Source organism: Penicillium robsamsonii (assembly GCF_028829455.1).
Source record: "Penicillium robsamsonii strain IBT 29466 chromosome Unknown utg000003l_segment0_segment0, whole genome shotgun sequence".
NCBI classification, from domain to species: Eukaryota; Fungi; Ascomycota; class Eurotiomycetes; order Eurotiales; family Aspergillaceae; genus Penicillium; species Penicillium robsamsonii.
Window position 1 is genome coordinate 4,113,521 of NW_026643221.1, and position 15,048 is coordinate 4,128,568.

At 48.6% G+C, this 15,048-nt stretch overlaps 7 protein-coding genes across 7 annotated transcripts; 4 read left to right on the top strand and 3 right to left on the bottom strand.

The window, feature by feature from the left end:
• Window positions 1–330: 330 nt before the first annotated feature.
• On the top strand, window positions 331–1,943 carry N7447_006290 (uncharacterized protein; the record flags this gene model as incomplete). Its single annotated transcript, XM_057230552.1, has 4 exons — window positions 331–812; window positions 944–1,198; window positions 1,269–1,707; window positions 1,776–1,943. The coding sequence occupies 4 exons, from the start codon at window positions 331–333 to the stop codon at window positions 1,941–1,943; spliced, it is 1,344 nt and encodes a 447-aa protein (XP_057085642.1).
• A 261-nt stretch (window positions 1,944–2,204) lies between these two features.
• N7447_006291 (3-methyl-2-oxobutanoate hydroxymethyltransferase) lies at window positions 2,205–3,309 on the top strand (the record flags this gene model as incomplete). Its single annotated transcript, XM_057230553.1, is given in 3 exon segments — window positions 2,205–2,594; window positions 2,670–3,085; window positions 3,105–3,309. 3 exon segments carry the CDS (start codon window positions 2,205–2,207, stop codon window positions 3,307–3,309), a joined length of 1,011 nt encoding a protein of 336 aa, XP_057085643.1.
• Window positions 3,310–3,583: 274 nt separating this feature from the next.
• N7447_006292 (EMC6 family protein) lies at window positions 3,584–4,181 on the bottom strand (the record flags this gene model as incomplete). The annotated part of the gene is made up of 2 exons (XM_057230554.1): window positions 3,584–3,970; window positions 4,107–4,181. 2 exons carry the CDS (start codon window positions 4,179–4,181, stop codon window positions 3,584–3,586), a joined length of 462 nt encoding a protein of 153 aa, XP_057085644.1.
• A 47-nt stretch (window positions 4,182–4,228) lies between these two features.
• N7447_006293 (uncharacterized protein) lies at window positions 4,229–4,552 on the bottom strand (the record flags this gene model as incomplete). Its single annotated transcript, XM_057230555.1, has 2 exons — window positions 4,229–4,415; window positions 4,485–4,552. The coding sequence occupies 2 exons, from the start codon at window positions 4,550–4,552 to the stop codon at window positions 4,229–4,231; spliced, it is 255 nt and encodes an 84-aa protein (XP_057085645.1).
• Window positions 4,553–4,724: 172 nt separating this feature from the next.
• On the bottom strand, window positions 4,725–6,658 carry N7447_006294 (RNA-binding protein VTS1; the record flags this gene model as incomplete). Its single annotated transcript, XM_057230556.1, has 4 exons — window positions 4,725–4,781; window positions 4,833–5,632; window positions 5,698–6,096; window positions 6,157–6,658. 4 exons carry the CDS (start codon window positions 6,656–6,658, stop codon window positions 4,725–4,727), a joined length of 1,758 nt encoding a protein of 585 aa, XP_057085646.1.
• A 755-nt stretch (window positions 6,659–7,413) lies between these two features.
• N7447_006295 (tetratricopeptide repeat protein) lies at window positions 7,414–10,940 on the top strand (the record flags this gene model as incomplete). Its single annotated transcript, XM_057230557.1, has 5 exons — window positions 7,414–7,793; window positions 7,844–8,864; window positions 8,926–9,742; window positions 9,796–10,011; window positions 10,063–10,940. The coding sequence occupies 5 exons, from the start codon at window positions 7,414–7,416 to the stop codon at window positions 10,938–10,940; spliced, it is 3,312 nt and encodes a 1,103-aa protein (XP_057085647.1).
• Window positions 10,941–12,517: 1,577 nt separating this feature from the next.
• N7447_006296 (MFS transporter) lies at window positions 12,518–14,104 on the top strand (the record flags this gene model as incomplete). The annotated part of the gene is made up of 3 exons (XM_057230558.1): window positions 12,518–12,826; window positions 12,884–13,162; window positions 13,220–14,104. The coding sequence occupies 3 exons, from the start codon at window positions 12,518–12,520 to the stop codon at window positions 14,102–14,104; spliced, it is 1,473 nt and encodes a 490-aa protein (XP_057085648.1).
• Between the last annotated feature and the right edge of the window lie 944 nt (window positions 14,105–15,048).

Sequence of the window (15,048 nt, forward strand, 5' to 3'; positions counted from 1 at the left end):
ACCGCAACCCATATGCTAGACAGTTCTACATTACGCTCTCTACTTTGTCTTTTGTCTGGATATCTTTAAGGGCCATTCGAGCTCAAAACTATGATAGTTTATACATTTCATGTGCAATTAACATTGGAAGTGTAAGCTGCCAAGCTTACCCAGAATAGTATGATGAGTCAAGATAATTTCCTATTCCAACCTAGCGCCTTCCGCGAACATCTATATAATTATTCAGAGTTTAAAGGGTCAAGTGGATCCATATAATTCCATGATAAGACGTCGGGACTGATATTTTAGAAATCTCTTCTTTCTCCTACACAAGAAAGCAGAAACACCAAAATGTCCAACCCCCAATCAACAGCCACAGGCATCTCCCTCCAAGACCTAAACACAACAAACCTCCGAACAACCCAAAATGACCTCTCAACACCCCCCTCCGAAACAGACATAATGCAACAATCCCTAATAGCAGACTCCCAAGTCCCCGACGGCGGCGAAGCCTGGGTCGTCATATCAGGTTGCGCTGTCGTAACATGGTGGTTCATCGGAACATCCTACTGCTGGGGCATTCTCCAAGCCGCCCTCGTAAAAGAAGGCGTATCGTCATCTTCAACGCTGGCATTCGTCGGTTCCCTTGCAACGGCATGTATCTCCTTCCTGGGGATTCTGAATGCGCGCATTATCCGGAAACTCGGGACGCGCATGTCGGCCATGGCCGGCGTGTTCTTTTTGGGGCTTGGGGAGGTGCTGAGTGGGTTCTCTGCTATGAATATTGGGGGGTTGTTTGCTACGGCCGGCATTGTTATGGGGATTGGTATCAGGTGAGTTTTGGACCTGTTTGGTACTTGTTTCTATCTATACTATACATGGATGCTGTTATATACCAGAGCCCATGTGGAGACTGTACTATACTGTTATTGTCATTGTTACTGTTACTGACTAGCACTACTAGTCTCTGCTTTATGGTCGTCTCCGTCACGCCAGCGCAGTATTTCCGAGCGAAGCGCGGAATCGCGAATGGTATCGTCTATGCAGCGGGTGGACTCGGCGGTGCTGTGATTAGCTTTCTGATGAATGCGCTCCTTGAGCACGTGGGCGTACAGTGGACCTTCCGGATTATCGGGTTTGCTACTTGGGCTACGGGTTTACCGGCTGCATATTTGATCAAGCAGCGGGTTCCGATTCCGCCTTCGGCTGTTGTGGATTGGTATGTTCTATTATTGCATTTCGTTTTATCATACTGCCATCATGGATCACTAGACTAACACCGTATACAGGCGTCTATTCCGCGACATCCGCTTCGTCCTCCTCTTCGCAATGGGCGCAATCGCCACATTCCCCCTCCTGGTCCCGCCCTTCTTCCTACCTCTCTTCACAGCTTCGCTGGGAATGTCACCCGGCACCGGAGCGGGTATCGTCGCAGCATTCAATTTCTCCTCGGCGCTGGGGAGATTGCTTTGTGGGCTGTGTAGTGATCTCGTCGGACCGCTGAATACGCTATTTAGTTCTCTTCTACTGAGCGCACTGAGCATGCTGATTATTTGGCCTATCTCGACTTCACTAGGGCCGTTGGTCGTCTTTGTTATTGTCAATGGTATGGCGAATGGGGGCTTCTTTTCGACTATGCCCACTGTTGTTGGGAATACTTTTGGCTCGGCCAGGGTGTCTGTTGTTATGGGGATGGTTGTGACTGGTTGGGCTGGGGGTTATTTGCTTGTAAGTTGACTGCTATAGTTGCTTCTGTGGTTTTATATACGAGCCTGAAGTACTGACTATTTTTATAGGGCGCCCCCATTGCTGGGTTCATCCTCGATGCTGCTGGCGGGGAGAGTAAGGGGATTACCGGTTACCGTCCGGCTATTGTCTATGCTGGTGCTATGGCTCTTGTTGCTTCTATTATTGGGCTTTCTATTCGGCTGAAGACTGATAGGCAACTGCTCAAGAAGCTCTAGACCGAAACGAAAATTGTATGATAATATTAGCATGTGCCGGATTGTAGAATAATGGAATTCAAATACATCAAATAGAATTAATAACAAAATAGAGAAATAGAGAAAAGAGGTCACAACAAGCGAGGTATATAGATGGCCGAGGTTAAGGATCCAAGTACTGCGAAGTACGCCGCATCCACCAGAACGTCATTATTTTCTTCGGCTTATATTCGGCTCTCTTTTCCTTCCTACAGAGGTCTATTATAAGTTATTTAATTCAAAATGACCATGAAACCAATCAACTGCCTAAGAGGCCGAGCTATGCACCTCAGAAGCCTGGCCATCCCTGCACGTCAAATATCACCAATCAAATCATGCATCGCGCAATATAGCTCCCACTCACCAATGGGCGCAACAACCACCAACACACGCAAAAAAGTAACAATTCAAACCATTCAAAACCTCTACAAAAAGAATGAACCCATCACTGTCCTCACAGCATCCGATTTCCCTAGCGGCCATGTCGCCGACACTGCCGGAATGGAAATCGTGCTCGTAGGCGACAGCCTCGCAATGGTCGCAATGGGCATGGAAGATACAAACGAAGTAACAATGGACGAGATGCTTCTCCACTGTCGCAGTGTAAACCGCGCTGTCAAGAGTGCCTTTACAGTAAGTACTCCATATACACATACATACCAATACCACCCCCACCCCCACCAAGGCATAATCTCACAACCGCAATAGATCGCAGACCTACCCATGGGCTCATACGAAACAACCCCAGAAAAAGCCCTAACATCCGCAATCCGGATGGTAAAAGAGGGCGGTATGAAAGGCGTGAAACTCGAAGGCGGAGCCGAGATGGCCTCTACAATCCGCAAGATCTCCCAAGCCGGGATCCCAGTCATGGCGCACATTGGACTAACGCCGCAGCGACAGCATTCTCTCGGCGGGTTCCGCGTGCAGGGCAAGTCAGCCGCGGGCGCTGTGAAGCTTCTGCGGGATGCGCTTGCTGTTCAGAAGGCCGGTGCTTGTATGGTTCTTATTGAGGCTGTGCCGCCTGAGATTGCGGAGATTGTTACGCGGCGACTGAGCGTGCCGACTATTGGGATTGGGTCTGGGAATGGGTGTTCTGGACAGGTGCTTGTGCAGGTTGATATGTTGGGGAATTTCCCCGAGGGGGAGATTTTTGCCTAAGTTTGTTAAGACTTATGCGGATGTTTGGGGGGAAGCGAGAAGGGGGGTTGAGGCTTATAGGGAGGAGGTTAAGAGTAGGGTTTTTCCTTCGGCTGAGTATACTTATCCTGTTTCTAAGGAGGTTTTGGAGGAGTTTGAGAAGGTAGTTGATGAGGTTGCGAATGAGGAATTAATTAGCAAGTGTTGAAATGTAGTTGGATGGATATTTTTGGGTCTTGAGATTTTCAAGACAATCTGTCTATGGCACTAGGTCTTTTAGTCTTGGTATCTGTCTAGTAGGGGCGATGGCAATATTCCAAGTGGCATGCTTTAAAGATAGCAAGGTAGAAAAACACCATGGATATAATTGAAAGCATGCATCAACTCAATTCATACAGAGCATATACAATCCCTAAACACACCCAACAAGCCCACCCCCAGCTTTTAAACAGAATCCAAGATCCCACCAGCCGAAACACTCTTCACCTCAAAACACCCCCAACACCAGCCCACCCAAGCACAAACCCACTAAGCGCCTCACTCATAACACCACCACCGAACCAAACATCCCTCCAAGCGCCCTTACGAAGAATCTTCTTCGGACCATCCTTCCCACCAAGCTGCATGCGTACAGCCTTGCTCTTCTTATCCATCTCCAAAACACCTTCGACCTCACCGGTGTTACTACCAGGGAAGAAAGAGCCGGCACCTGAGCCGCCGGAGCGGTGGATCAGAGCCGCGTGGAAGAGGCCTGATACCAGGATCGTGCCGAGGAAGTAGAAGGCGAAGCCGTAGGTTGATTGGAGGGCTAGGATTCCGGCGGAGAGGCCGAGGAGGAATGAGGTTAGGCTGTGGAGGGAGGAGAGGACCTTTTTTCTTTGTTAGTATTGTGGTTTTTAGAATGGAGATGCGGATGTGGAGTTGGTATTGGTGCAAGTGGAGGGATTTGGATGTGGTGCGGGATAGGGGTGGTTGGGTAGCTTGTGGCATGTGGGATAATCATACGCGGTTGTTGTGTTGGACGGCCTCGGGCACGAGAGGGGTGATTAGCAGGGAGAGCTCCTGCTTTGTTGGTGCCATTTTGGCTCTGGTTTTGTTGTAGTTGGTGTTTGGTTTGAAAGATCGAGCTATGGCGCTCGTTGTTCGTTGGTAGTGATCACGTCTCGAACGGAGATTTGTTGAGCTTGACCAAGATTGTAGGGCTGTCGCTCGTCAATGGCGATGGAATTGTTGCACCGGGAGATATTCTCGTGGAGGGGTGAACACAGCAGCTTTCGGCTTGAACAGATGGAGGTCAGAAGTGGCAGCGAGTTTCTAGAAGTGCACGGGCCACATGGTTCACCAAAAATGATATTCTAATGCTTCGGACATATTACTTTGTACACTACATATTTAAGAGCACAATCATATTTGGGAGAGCATTTAACGTAAATCAAATCAATCATGTTCATATCTACTATTAACCCAAATCCAATGTTCAATAATCCCAAGCCTTTCTCATGAATCCGTTCACATCACAGCGTTTGATACATTTCAAATCCCCATGTCCTTGATTATGCTGCAAACATAGCAGAAAGAAAATCCCAGTTCCATGATGTCGCTGGCTTAAATTCAAATATCACATTAGACCAGATTTTCGAATTTGCCATCGACACGGGCCTCCTTGACCTGCTCAAAGACCTGATGAAGATGTTAGTGGATGGTTGAAAATAAATGTGAAGCAAATCTTACCTTTAGCATCTTGTTGCGTGCTCCCAAAGCATTGACACCGCGGTCTTCCAGGGCCTTGTCATCCAGGTCAACCAGATCCGTCCACTGGAGATCCTTTAGGTTATCGGTATACTTGTGCAGCCTGAGGGATCGCAGCCAGCTGGGGATATCCTTCAGAAGAGCCGGGTCTGTGGGGTCCTCGGGCGGCTTCGAGCTGCCACGGCGACCCCGCGGAGAGCGGCCTCGTGTAACCTCTGAGTGGTCTGAGAGGTATCCTTCACTACCCAGACCAAACTGTCCAATGTTCAAAGAACCCAATCCATTGCCCATAAGAGGGTTGTTGGGATCGTACGCGGCCAAGAATCCATTGTTCTGCGGCGAGGTGAATCCCATAGGGGTCAAGCCACCACCCTGCATAGCAATACCGGGCGATGTTGGGCGTGACCGTCTACCAGCCATAGCCGCCTGTTGCTGAGCCTGCAGGGCTGCTAGCTGCTGGGTATTGAGAAGCTGACCGGCCACCAAGTGCTGTCCACCCAGGCCTGGGCTAGCCAAGCCCTGGGAGAGCATCGGGTTTCCATGCGAGTTCTTGCCCTGGCCATCATTAGAGCGAGCACGACGGTACTTGCGCGCGTCATCCAGAGCAATCCGGTTGTTCACTGTCGACAAAGCTGCCAGCTTCATTGCCGTGGCGTTGGCCACCATATCCGCATGGGTGTTGGGGTTCTGGTGCGATTGCTGACCGAAAGTCGCAGTCATCGGGGTGTTGGTCATAGACGCCCAGCTGTGGTTGCCGACGTTGTATGGCGAAAGCAGGGGGGCTCGATGTCGGGGGCGGGAATGTTGGCAGTCTGGGGGAGAGGCGAGCGCATGCCAGAGGGCTGACTGAACTGGCCCATAGGCTGGTGTCCGGAGGATGACTTAGGCCGAGCGATCGGAGGCTGCGTGTCGGAAACACCACGCTGGGCCCACGGAGAACCAGGCTGTTGACCCAAACCGTCCGAATTGTTGTCAGGCGCCGAGATGGTGGGGGCCACGAAAGAGGCACGGTCGAAGACTGCGCTATTGCGGTTCGACGGAGGTGCGTTGCCAGTTTGCTGGGTAAATTCGGCCTTCTTCTTCGCAATGGCCGCGGCAGCATCCGGGAACATTGCATTGATGGTAGAAGGGTCGAGGACAGAGTTGCGCTTGGCGCCAGGGGATGGCGGGGGTCGTCCGAGGGAGTTCCGGGATGTGTCCATATTAAGCTTTGACATGGCATCGCTTAGACGGCTGGACATAGCATCTACACGACGAAAAGTAGGTTAGTTAGATCCCAAAAAAAGACGTGGACAATTTGTCATACCCTTTTCGCCAAAATTGGCAGGGGAGAGCAGGCCGGACATCGGGTGACCCTGAGACATTTGCTGCAGGACTTGGATAAAAAACCGGATCTGCACCTGAGTAGTCTGCTGCAGCAAGGCATATAGAGCTGCAGTTCTCTCGGCTTCGCTCAGAACACGGAACCATTGCTCGATGGCACTGAGTTCATCCTTAAAGTCCTGATCAAGCGTGGCAGCTGCCATTTCTTCCAATGTAGTTTCGTACTGATCAATATCCGAAAGCCATTGTTGAGCGGCACGGTCCAAAGCATCTTCCGTCGCATTCTGACCTTGGGTTTGTTGGTTGAAAAAGACCTCCGATGATGGGCGGATGCTTCGGGCGGACAGCGGCGAAGGAAACCCAGACATGTCTGCCGACGCCCGCAGCTGGTGCGATCCGAGGTTTCGCGATGAGGATGGAGGACGGAGAGATGAATTTGAGGCTTCAGGGGTGCTGTTGCGATTGCCAATGATATGACTGGCCATGGTTTCGGCGACGTGTTGAGAGGATGACTAGTAAATACAGTGGGGGAAATGATTACTGCAAAACACCTGCAGCACCTGCTGAGTTTGCGTCAAAAATAGAATCAAAAAATCCTTGGAACTAGGATCCAGGCCAAGATCCTTAACGTATCAGACGACGCTGAAAGATCCAGATCTCGTTTAAGATGGCACAGACCAGTCCAGTGGGCTGCACCTCGGAAATTTGAGATAGAAAAATTAAGGCCTGGAACGAAAGGAAATTGAGACTTGAAGCAATAGTGTGTCAAACACAGTCAAGCCACGTAGTCCCAAGGAAAGAGGGAAAGGAAAGAAAAGGGGAGGGGGGGAAGAGGTTAGGTGGAGAGAGAGAGAGAGAGAGGCAGAGGAGAGGAAAAGTTGGGGATCGAAGAAGTTTGGTGGAAGAGGCTTTTCTGTTTCAGGCCGCGAGATCACGGGTTCACCGAGAAACCTCACAACATTCTTTCTTGACTTCTCCATATCTCTGCGTTTTGATCTGGCTTCTTTTTTCTTTCCTGTTCTGCTACTGGTCAATTTTGAATATTTCTTCAGCCTGGTGGAGACAGTTACTATGAATATCTGCCGAGCTCAGACCTGAAACGTTTTTAGAGTGCACTCCAACTATACTGGATTGATAATGAACTCCCTCGGTTGATCCACATTTTTGATGATTGTCTCAAGCTATAGCTTTCATCAACACTGAAAAACTCTACCTTTTGAACTTTGAAGCGTCAGTGGCCATGAGTTCCCAGCATTACCCGGACGGGATTCCTCTGGATGAAGAAATGCAGGAGGGAAAGTCGGTATACCCAGATATCGATGAAACTGTTCCTTATCCATGGCAAAATGATCAATCTTTTGACATTGGGGAGATGCTTGCCTCGGTGATTGATCCACGTTTGTTTGGGGACCAAATCCCACAAACTCAACCCCAAAGTATCAATCAATATCAAGATCCCAACGAAGACCAAGGCGAAGCTGAAGAAGAGCAAGAGATTGATGACCTCTACCCGGATGAATACGACAACCAGGGATATCCCCCAGTATCGTATCCTCCCGTGCCTGGCGATGGTGACGCGTCGGACGAGGACTTTGCCTTATCCGGAGACGAAAGCGAGAGGTATGTATGCCGAGACATCGCATGTCTAACTTTAGTTAATACAATTTTAGTGAGTCTGAGGAAGATGAACCAGCGGAGGATGATGACGATGATCATTCAGCCGCCAGTAGGCGCCGCCGTCGTGGAGGCGGTCGCTTTTCTGGAAGATATGGCGCTCGCGGTGGAAAGGGCATCAAAAGGGGACCACGCAAACCGCTAGAGCCCAGTCTAGAGTTCAAACATCTTCATTCGGGGGCTACCTCTGCCTTCATTGATGGAGACTACGAACTGGCTATTGATCTTGTGATGCAGGCGATTCAGATTAATCCTGAGATGTTTGCTGCCCATTCTTTGCTCTCGGAAATCTTCCTCGCACAAGGAGAAAATGATAAAGCCCTGGCAGCTCTATTCAATGGAGCTCATACGAGGCCGAAAGATCCCGGTGTCTGGGTCAAAGTTGCTCGACTCATTTTGGATCGCGCCGGAGAGAATCGGCAGTCCGCATTGCATGATGTTGCCTATTGTTACAGCCGCATCCTCGAGGTTAGCCCCACCAACACCAACATTCGATTCCAGAGAGCAGCGATCTATCGTGAGCTCGGTCACAATGGCCGAGCCGCAGCTGAGTATGAGAGACTGCTCAAGGACTGCCCACACAGTGCCAGAGCACTGCGCCATCTTGCAGAGACGTACATTGATCTCAATGACGTACAAAAAGCAGTAGATTTTTATGCGGACAGCATTGATCACTACTTATCTCTCGACCCTGAGGCCTCTGATTTCACCTGGTCAGATCTCAATATCTATGTTGAGCTTTTTGGCTATCTCAATCAACCCGAAGAAGGACTTATCTCTTTGAACATCCTTGCACGTTGGCTTCTAGGTCGCGGAAAAGACACTGTGTGGGACGGCAACCACGATGACGACAGAGAATGGGACGCTGATGATTCGCCTCGACGCATCAAAACTGAAGGGTTTCTGCCCGGTCAGTGGCCTCGAGAATCGTATGGACTTGGTCTTCCGCTAGAGCTTCGGATAAAAATGGGTATTTTCCGCCTAAGGTTGGGCGACAAGCATCACAGCGAGGCATTGGTTAGTTTGATCCCAGGTAACGATAATGATTGAATAACAGTACTGACAAAATACAACCCAGCATCACTTTGAATGGCTTAACCCAGAAGATGACTCCGAAGGTGCCCGGATCTTCGACTATGGTGATCTTTTCAGGGAAGTGGCAGATGCTCTAAAACAAGCCGGTGTCTTGGAGGAAGCACTTCGATACTATACGCCCATCCAGCAGACCGCTGAGCATGCTGATATCGGCTTCTTCATGGCCATGGCTGATTGCTGCATGCAGCTGGGCAAGGTGGAAGATGCTGAAAGCTGTTATCTACTCGTCGCTGAACACGATGCTAGTCACATGGAGTCGCGAGTACTACTAGCAAAGCTATATGAAAGCCTTGGGATGAGCGAACAGGCTATGAAGTATGTTAGCGAGGCAGTTCTGATCGGTCGGCAGGAAAATCGCAGCAGCCGAGGAAGAAGAAAGGACACCAGACTTGAACAACTTGCCATAGAGTTCAAGATGGCTGGATCAGAACCCCTTCGTACAATTGCACCCAAACCAACACAGACAGCAACACTTATGAACGCAGCTCCTTCGGCCCCTGGCAAAGGACGGGCGCAACCTGGCGAAGGCACTCGGACTGATGATATTCAATTCCTGTATGCGAAGTTGTTAGAGTTGAATCCCCAGGTTAAAGACGGTGTCCCTATAGCCATTGAAGATTGGCTGGATATTGCCGATGCACTTTTGCGAGATTTCAAAAACAATCGGGCATTCTACCCGATGGATCGAAGTATTGCCTTTAGGGGGTATTCGACTGGTGCAAAATCCAAGAACCAGACCAAAAACGGCACAATGATGGATGAAATGCAGCAAATGGCGGGCCGCCTTCAGGAAACCATAGGTATGTCAACTTGGTCATCCATCCATATACTCTCATGCTAATGTCATATTTAGGAGATGTCACGGAGGAGCCCTTGCAGGGTGCCATTCCCACCGACTACCATGGAATACCATTTGATGAATGGCTTGACATCTTCCTGCAGTACGCTCTGCTCGTAACAGAACAAGGCGAGCCAGAGGAAGCTTATGAGACCCTTGATTCCGCGGCGGTTGCAAGCATCTGGTTGCATTCTAAACCAAAGTCGCGATTGATTCATGTTTGCTGGTTCAGTGAGTCCATTCAATCCACTATCAAGTGATTACCTACTAACACTTCTATAGCATGCGCTCTCCGCGCACGAGATGAAGAAACACTGGCCAATGAAGCCCGCTGGTTTATCAAAGAATACCAGTTTGTCACCGATACTTATCGACTTTTCTCTATGCTGGGCCACCTATGTGGTGACCCTCACCGATCTCTTTTCCATTCCTCCGGAAACATGAAATTCATGCTTCGCCAAATCAAGGCGATAGACTTCACGATGCCACAAGATACCCCTCGACCCATCCGGCAGTCTATCTGGAAAGAACGCGCCACTCTATCCACACGGGACGAAGCCGGTGAGCCCATCACCGCGAAAGAGTTGGATATTGCTCTTCTTGTGCTCTATGGCCACATGCTGTACTCCGGAAACAGTTTCTATCCTGCACTGAACTATTTCTTCCGAGCATACGCCCTGGATGATCAAAATCCGGCCGTTCTCCTCTCCATCGCACTCTCATACATTCACCACTCTCTCAAACGACAATCCGAGAATCGACACTACCTCATTATGCAAGGACTGTCCTTTATGCATGAATACCGGCTGGTTCGGGAGAAGCCGGGAACCCTCCTAGCCGAAAAACAGGAGATGGAATTCAATTTCGCCCGTGTCTACCACTCGCTTGGTCTGGCCCACCTTGCTATCGAAGGATACGACCGAGTGTTGAAGATCGGCGAGCAGATTCAGCAACAGGCCAAGAAAAAGTCACTCCAAGAACCAACATCTACAACAGATGGTGATGTGGTTATGGGCGAGGATAGCCAACCCCAGCTCACTAGCCAGAATTTCGTTGAGGATTTCTCCCGCGAGGCCGCTTATGCGCTGCAGTGTATTCACGTCCTCAGTGGAAATGCAAAGGCGGCAAAGGCTATTACAGAAAAATGGCTTGTCATCTGATATCAGTTTGTGCTTCTAGGACAGTGGCCTGCTTTCCAGACTATCTGTTGCAAAACGAATGCGCCTTCGTTTAATGTGTATTATATGAGTTATACAAAATATTATACCCACACAAGCCTTCATATGTACCTGTATGTACTAGATTTTAGGCCGCGGATGCGAATTTCCCGATCGGGGTGCCGCCGCTTTATCCACAGCATAGGTGATTACTTGGTGCTACCTAGCGACGGCGGGCACTTAATTGTACTTAGTAGGCAGTCAGACGATACCTACTCAGTGCCCAATGCTCAGGTTATGCTTGTAATGTCAAGACAACCTTGAAATGCTTAAGTTAGGTATGCTCGGTGAGCACTCAGGACTTAGTGAACGCTCAGGGTATTCTAATTCGGAACTCAGACTCCAAATATTCTTTTTACATCTCAAATCTTTAGGTATGGCGGATCCTACTGCAGATGGATCATCGGACGTCAACCAAAGAATTCCTACCTAGAGCTGGATACCGAATGGGCTGGATATTTTCAGCCACTGATTCGGGCTCCGGGACACGATGGGTCTGAATGGGCAAGACTCTAGAGCCCGGATGTGATTCTTCTGATAACAGGTGAGCCGTGCATCAAACGGACAAGACTCGGCTAAGGCATGTTCCTCCACCTCGACGCCTTTCTGAAATCATACGTTGAATTATTCTAAATTTACTTTCCGGCACCTGTGACTGAAGCCCACAAGGCCCATATTTCGAAGCTAAAAGGCACTCGTTCACCGGCCCTAGGGATTAATGGTCAGCATCATTATAACGAGAAACGTCAACTTCATTTTCCTTCAAAGATGTGGGCCACCCACACAGAGTCTATGGGTGGCCAAGAAGCTCAGTCAATGCTATGGCCACATTTCTGGCGGAATAGAGAAGCGTCCGAGTATAGGCATTATGGAAAATATAGTATGACTGGTAATCCTATTGTCGGCGGCAGAACCCTACTCGAGAGGCTTGGTGAGCATCTGGAAGAAGTAGGGGCCATGGGCTGAAGGGAAGAGTTTGCTGATCTCAAGCCAATCACTTATGTTTGAAGATCTCGCTTTTTTTGGTTTGAAATCCTATGTTGGAGATTGGAGGGCCATTTATGTTGTGGTGGTGCCTTGCAACCGACTGCTTCTTCATTCCGAGTTGGTCTTCCCTGGGCGCCAAACCTGCTGTTGCAACTGGAGTCCTCGAGATATGGACACTTATATTGGTGCTTCCTACATCCAATATTTGTTGGACCTGCAGAGTCACTGGGTAAAGTTGACAGCGGATCTGCCCGACAAGAATGTGGGGGCCGAGTGCGGAATTGCGGTTACATTGAGATTCTTGATAATCAACATCTCACACCTTTGAATATATATATATATACGCCTTATGGCTTCGACTTGTAACTGGCTCAAAAATGCCGAGTCTGCAGAGGTGATCTTCTAAAAGCGTTTTCGGCCCAATCTCGCATAAATCCCCTCCGAACCGAATGCTTATGTCTTTCGATCTCGTTGATGTCATTGAGTCAATGAGTTAGAGAAGAGCATACAGCTAATATCTCAACGCCTAGCAAATGACTGCAGCAAGCACTCAAAGAGTGGGAAACCATTCCAGCTCTCAAATTGAAGATCCTACAGAACTATTGCCGATCACCTCGGCACACTCCAATTCCCCTACGGTCCAGGAGTTCGAGGAAGATGAAAAAGGCCAGGATACCAATGTTCAAAGCACGACAGAAGAGCCAATAGGGAAAAGAAATTATTGCAGACGCTTTGTCAATATTGTTTCATGGACACCGCCGCGATGTCGATGGAATACAGAGAACCCGAGTAAATTCGGCATGCCTTTGAATCTCCTGTTCGCATTCTCGGGGACTTTCACGGTATGTCGTAATAGAGTATTGAAAGATGCGATTGGGGTCGCTAATATAGTCACACAGGTTGCCAATCTATACTATTCGCATCCAATTCTCGATGTTCTTGCTCAATTCTTCGACGTTTCGCATGAACGAGTCTCATTGATCCCGACCTGCAGCCAGGCTGGATATGCGACGGGACTAATCCTTCTTTGCCCTCTTGGGGACTTGGTTCGAAGAAGACAGTTCGTTTTGCTATTGACGCTTATTACTGCGGTATTGTGGATTGGTATCTGTGTCACCGATTCATTCGAAATATTCCTTGTTCTAAGTTATCTATCTTCGGTCACGACTGTTACTCCAGTAAGTGCTTCCAAGCAAGAGGCTTTGGTCTGAACACAAATCTTATAATTTAAACAGCAAATCATGCTCCCTCTTGTCGGGGATCTCGTCCCCCCAGCTCGTCGCGCAACAGCCTTGTCAATCGTATCTTCCGGACTCGTCCTGGGCCTTCTCTTTGCCCGTCTACTCTCAGGCATAGTCGCAGAGTACTCACACTGGCGAAATATCTATTGGCTATCACTGGCCCTCCAATTCCTCATTTTCGCTCTTCTGTGGTTATTCATGCCCGACTACCCATCCACAAACACCAACATCTCCTACTTCAAAATCCTATATTCCATCATCGGATACTACTGGACATCCCCAGTGCTTGTTCAAGCAACCCTCATGGGATTCTTCCTCTCAGCCACATTCACCTGTTTCTGGACAACACTCACCTTCCTCCTATCCGGCAATCCCTACAACTACCCAACCCTGACAATCGGACTATTCTCCCTGGCAGGCCTTACGCCCATGTTCCTGGGCCCACTCTACTCACGCTTCATGATCGACAAATTCGTACCGCAATTCTCCATTCTAATCAGTCTCAGCATCCTCATCACTGGCGTCAGCGTCGGTACCTATACGGGCACGTTTAGTGTCGCGGGCCCGATTATCCAGGCTGCACTACAGGATTTCGGTCTGCAGATGACGCAAATTGCCAATCGCGTTTCGATATATAGTGTTGCGCCCAAGGCGCGGAATCGCATTAACACGGGATATATGATGGGCGTGTTCTGCGGTCAGCTCATGGGTACCTCTGTTGGAAATCGTCTCTACAGTCAGGGGGGTTGGATTTTGTCTGGAAGTGTCAATCTGGGGTTTATTGGGGCGGCGCTGGTTATTTGCCTTCTTCGTGGGCCGGTTGAGAAAGGATGGGTTGGATGGCATGGTGGCATTCGCATCCGACGAACAGATGCTTGAGTTTTTGGTTTGTTCCACGGAAATATCGTCTGATGATATGCTTTGCACTATAGAATATATATATAGCCTTGGTAAGTATCAATCCTTTCATATAGTAGATTATACCAACTTCGTTTGAGATTTAATGATCACCAGTGCACATTAACATCAAGCCTATAGAGTAGAACCATGGTAGCTATGTAGTTAGATGCGACCCTCGAGTTTATGGAACTTCCATCAATCAGAAACTAACCACGTACGCCAAACTGCCAGCTTTTCTTACGTTTGATTAGTGCGTATATACATTGATGTACGATGACGTTAACCAGCCCAGTTCTCAATCTGAGGCTTGCAGACTAATTTAACATCGTTACATCGAGAACGAGTCCCCGCAGGGCCATGAGTTGAGGAAAAGCCAATATCCATCTATATCTCTCACACCCACTCTCAAGATTGCAGGTAAATAGCTACCATGTATGTAGCTATCGACCTTGGCTATCATTCCCGTACCTTTCAGTTAGAAAAAAAAAAGAAACTAATTAAATTAAGCAAATAAAAAAGATCAACGGAAGACCCGCTCGCTGTAATTAATTTACATTTAAAAAAAAGAATGCATCAGGAGGGAATCGAACCCCCCTCGCCAGTTAACTGGATCAGGAATATTTCCTAATCTGGAAGACTAGCATCATAACCACTAGACCACTGATGCTGTGGATACATTATTTGATGAAGTCATACAATTGATGAACCACGTAAAGATAAATCATGCATATACTTCAAAGCAGGACTCTAATGTCAGCTTAGTATAATCCAGCCCCTATTTATAACCCCGCTAACGTTCATTCTGTATCTATTAATTTGTATCTATATAACCGTAGAGAAATGTTTGGGGTATTGTCTGATGCAGGGGTGGAAAGGTGTGTGTAGGTTTAATATAAATGATCTACATCTGGGTGACATATTAC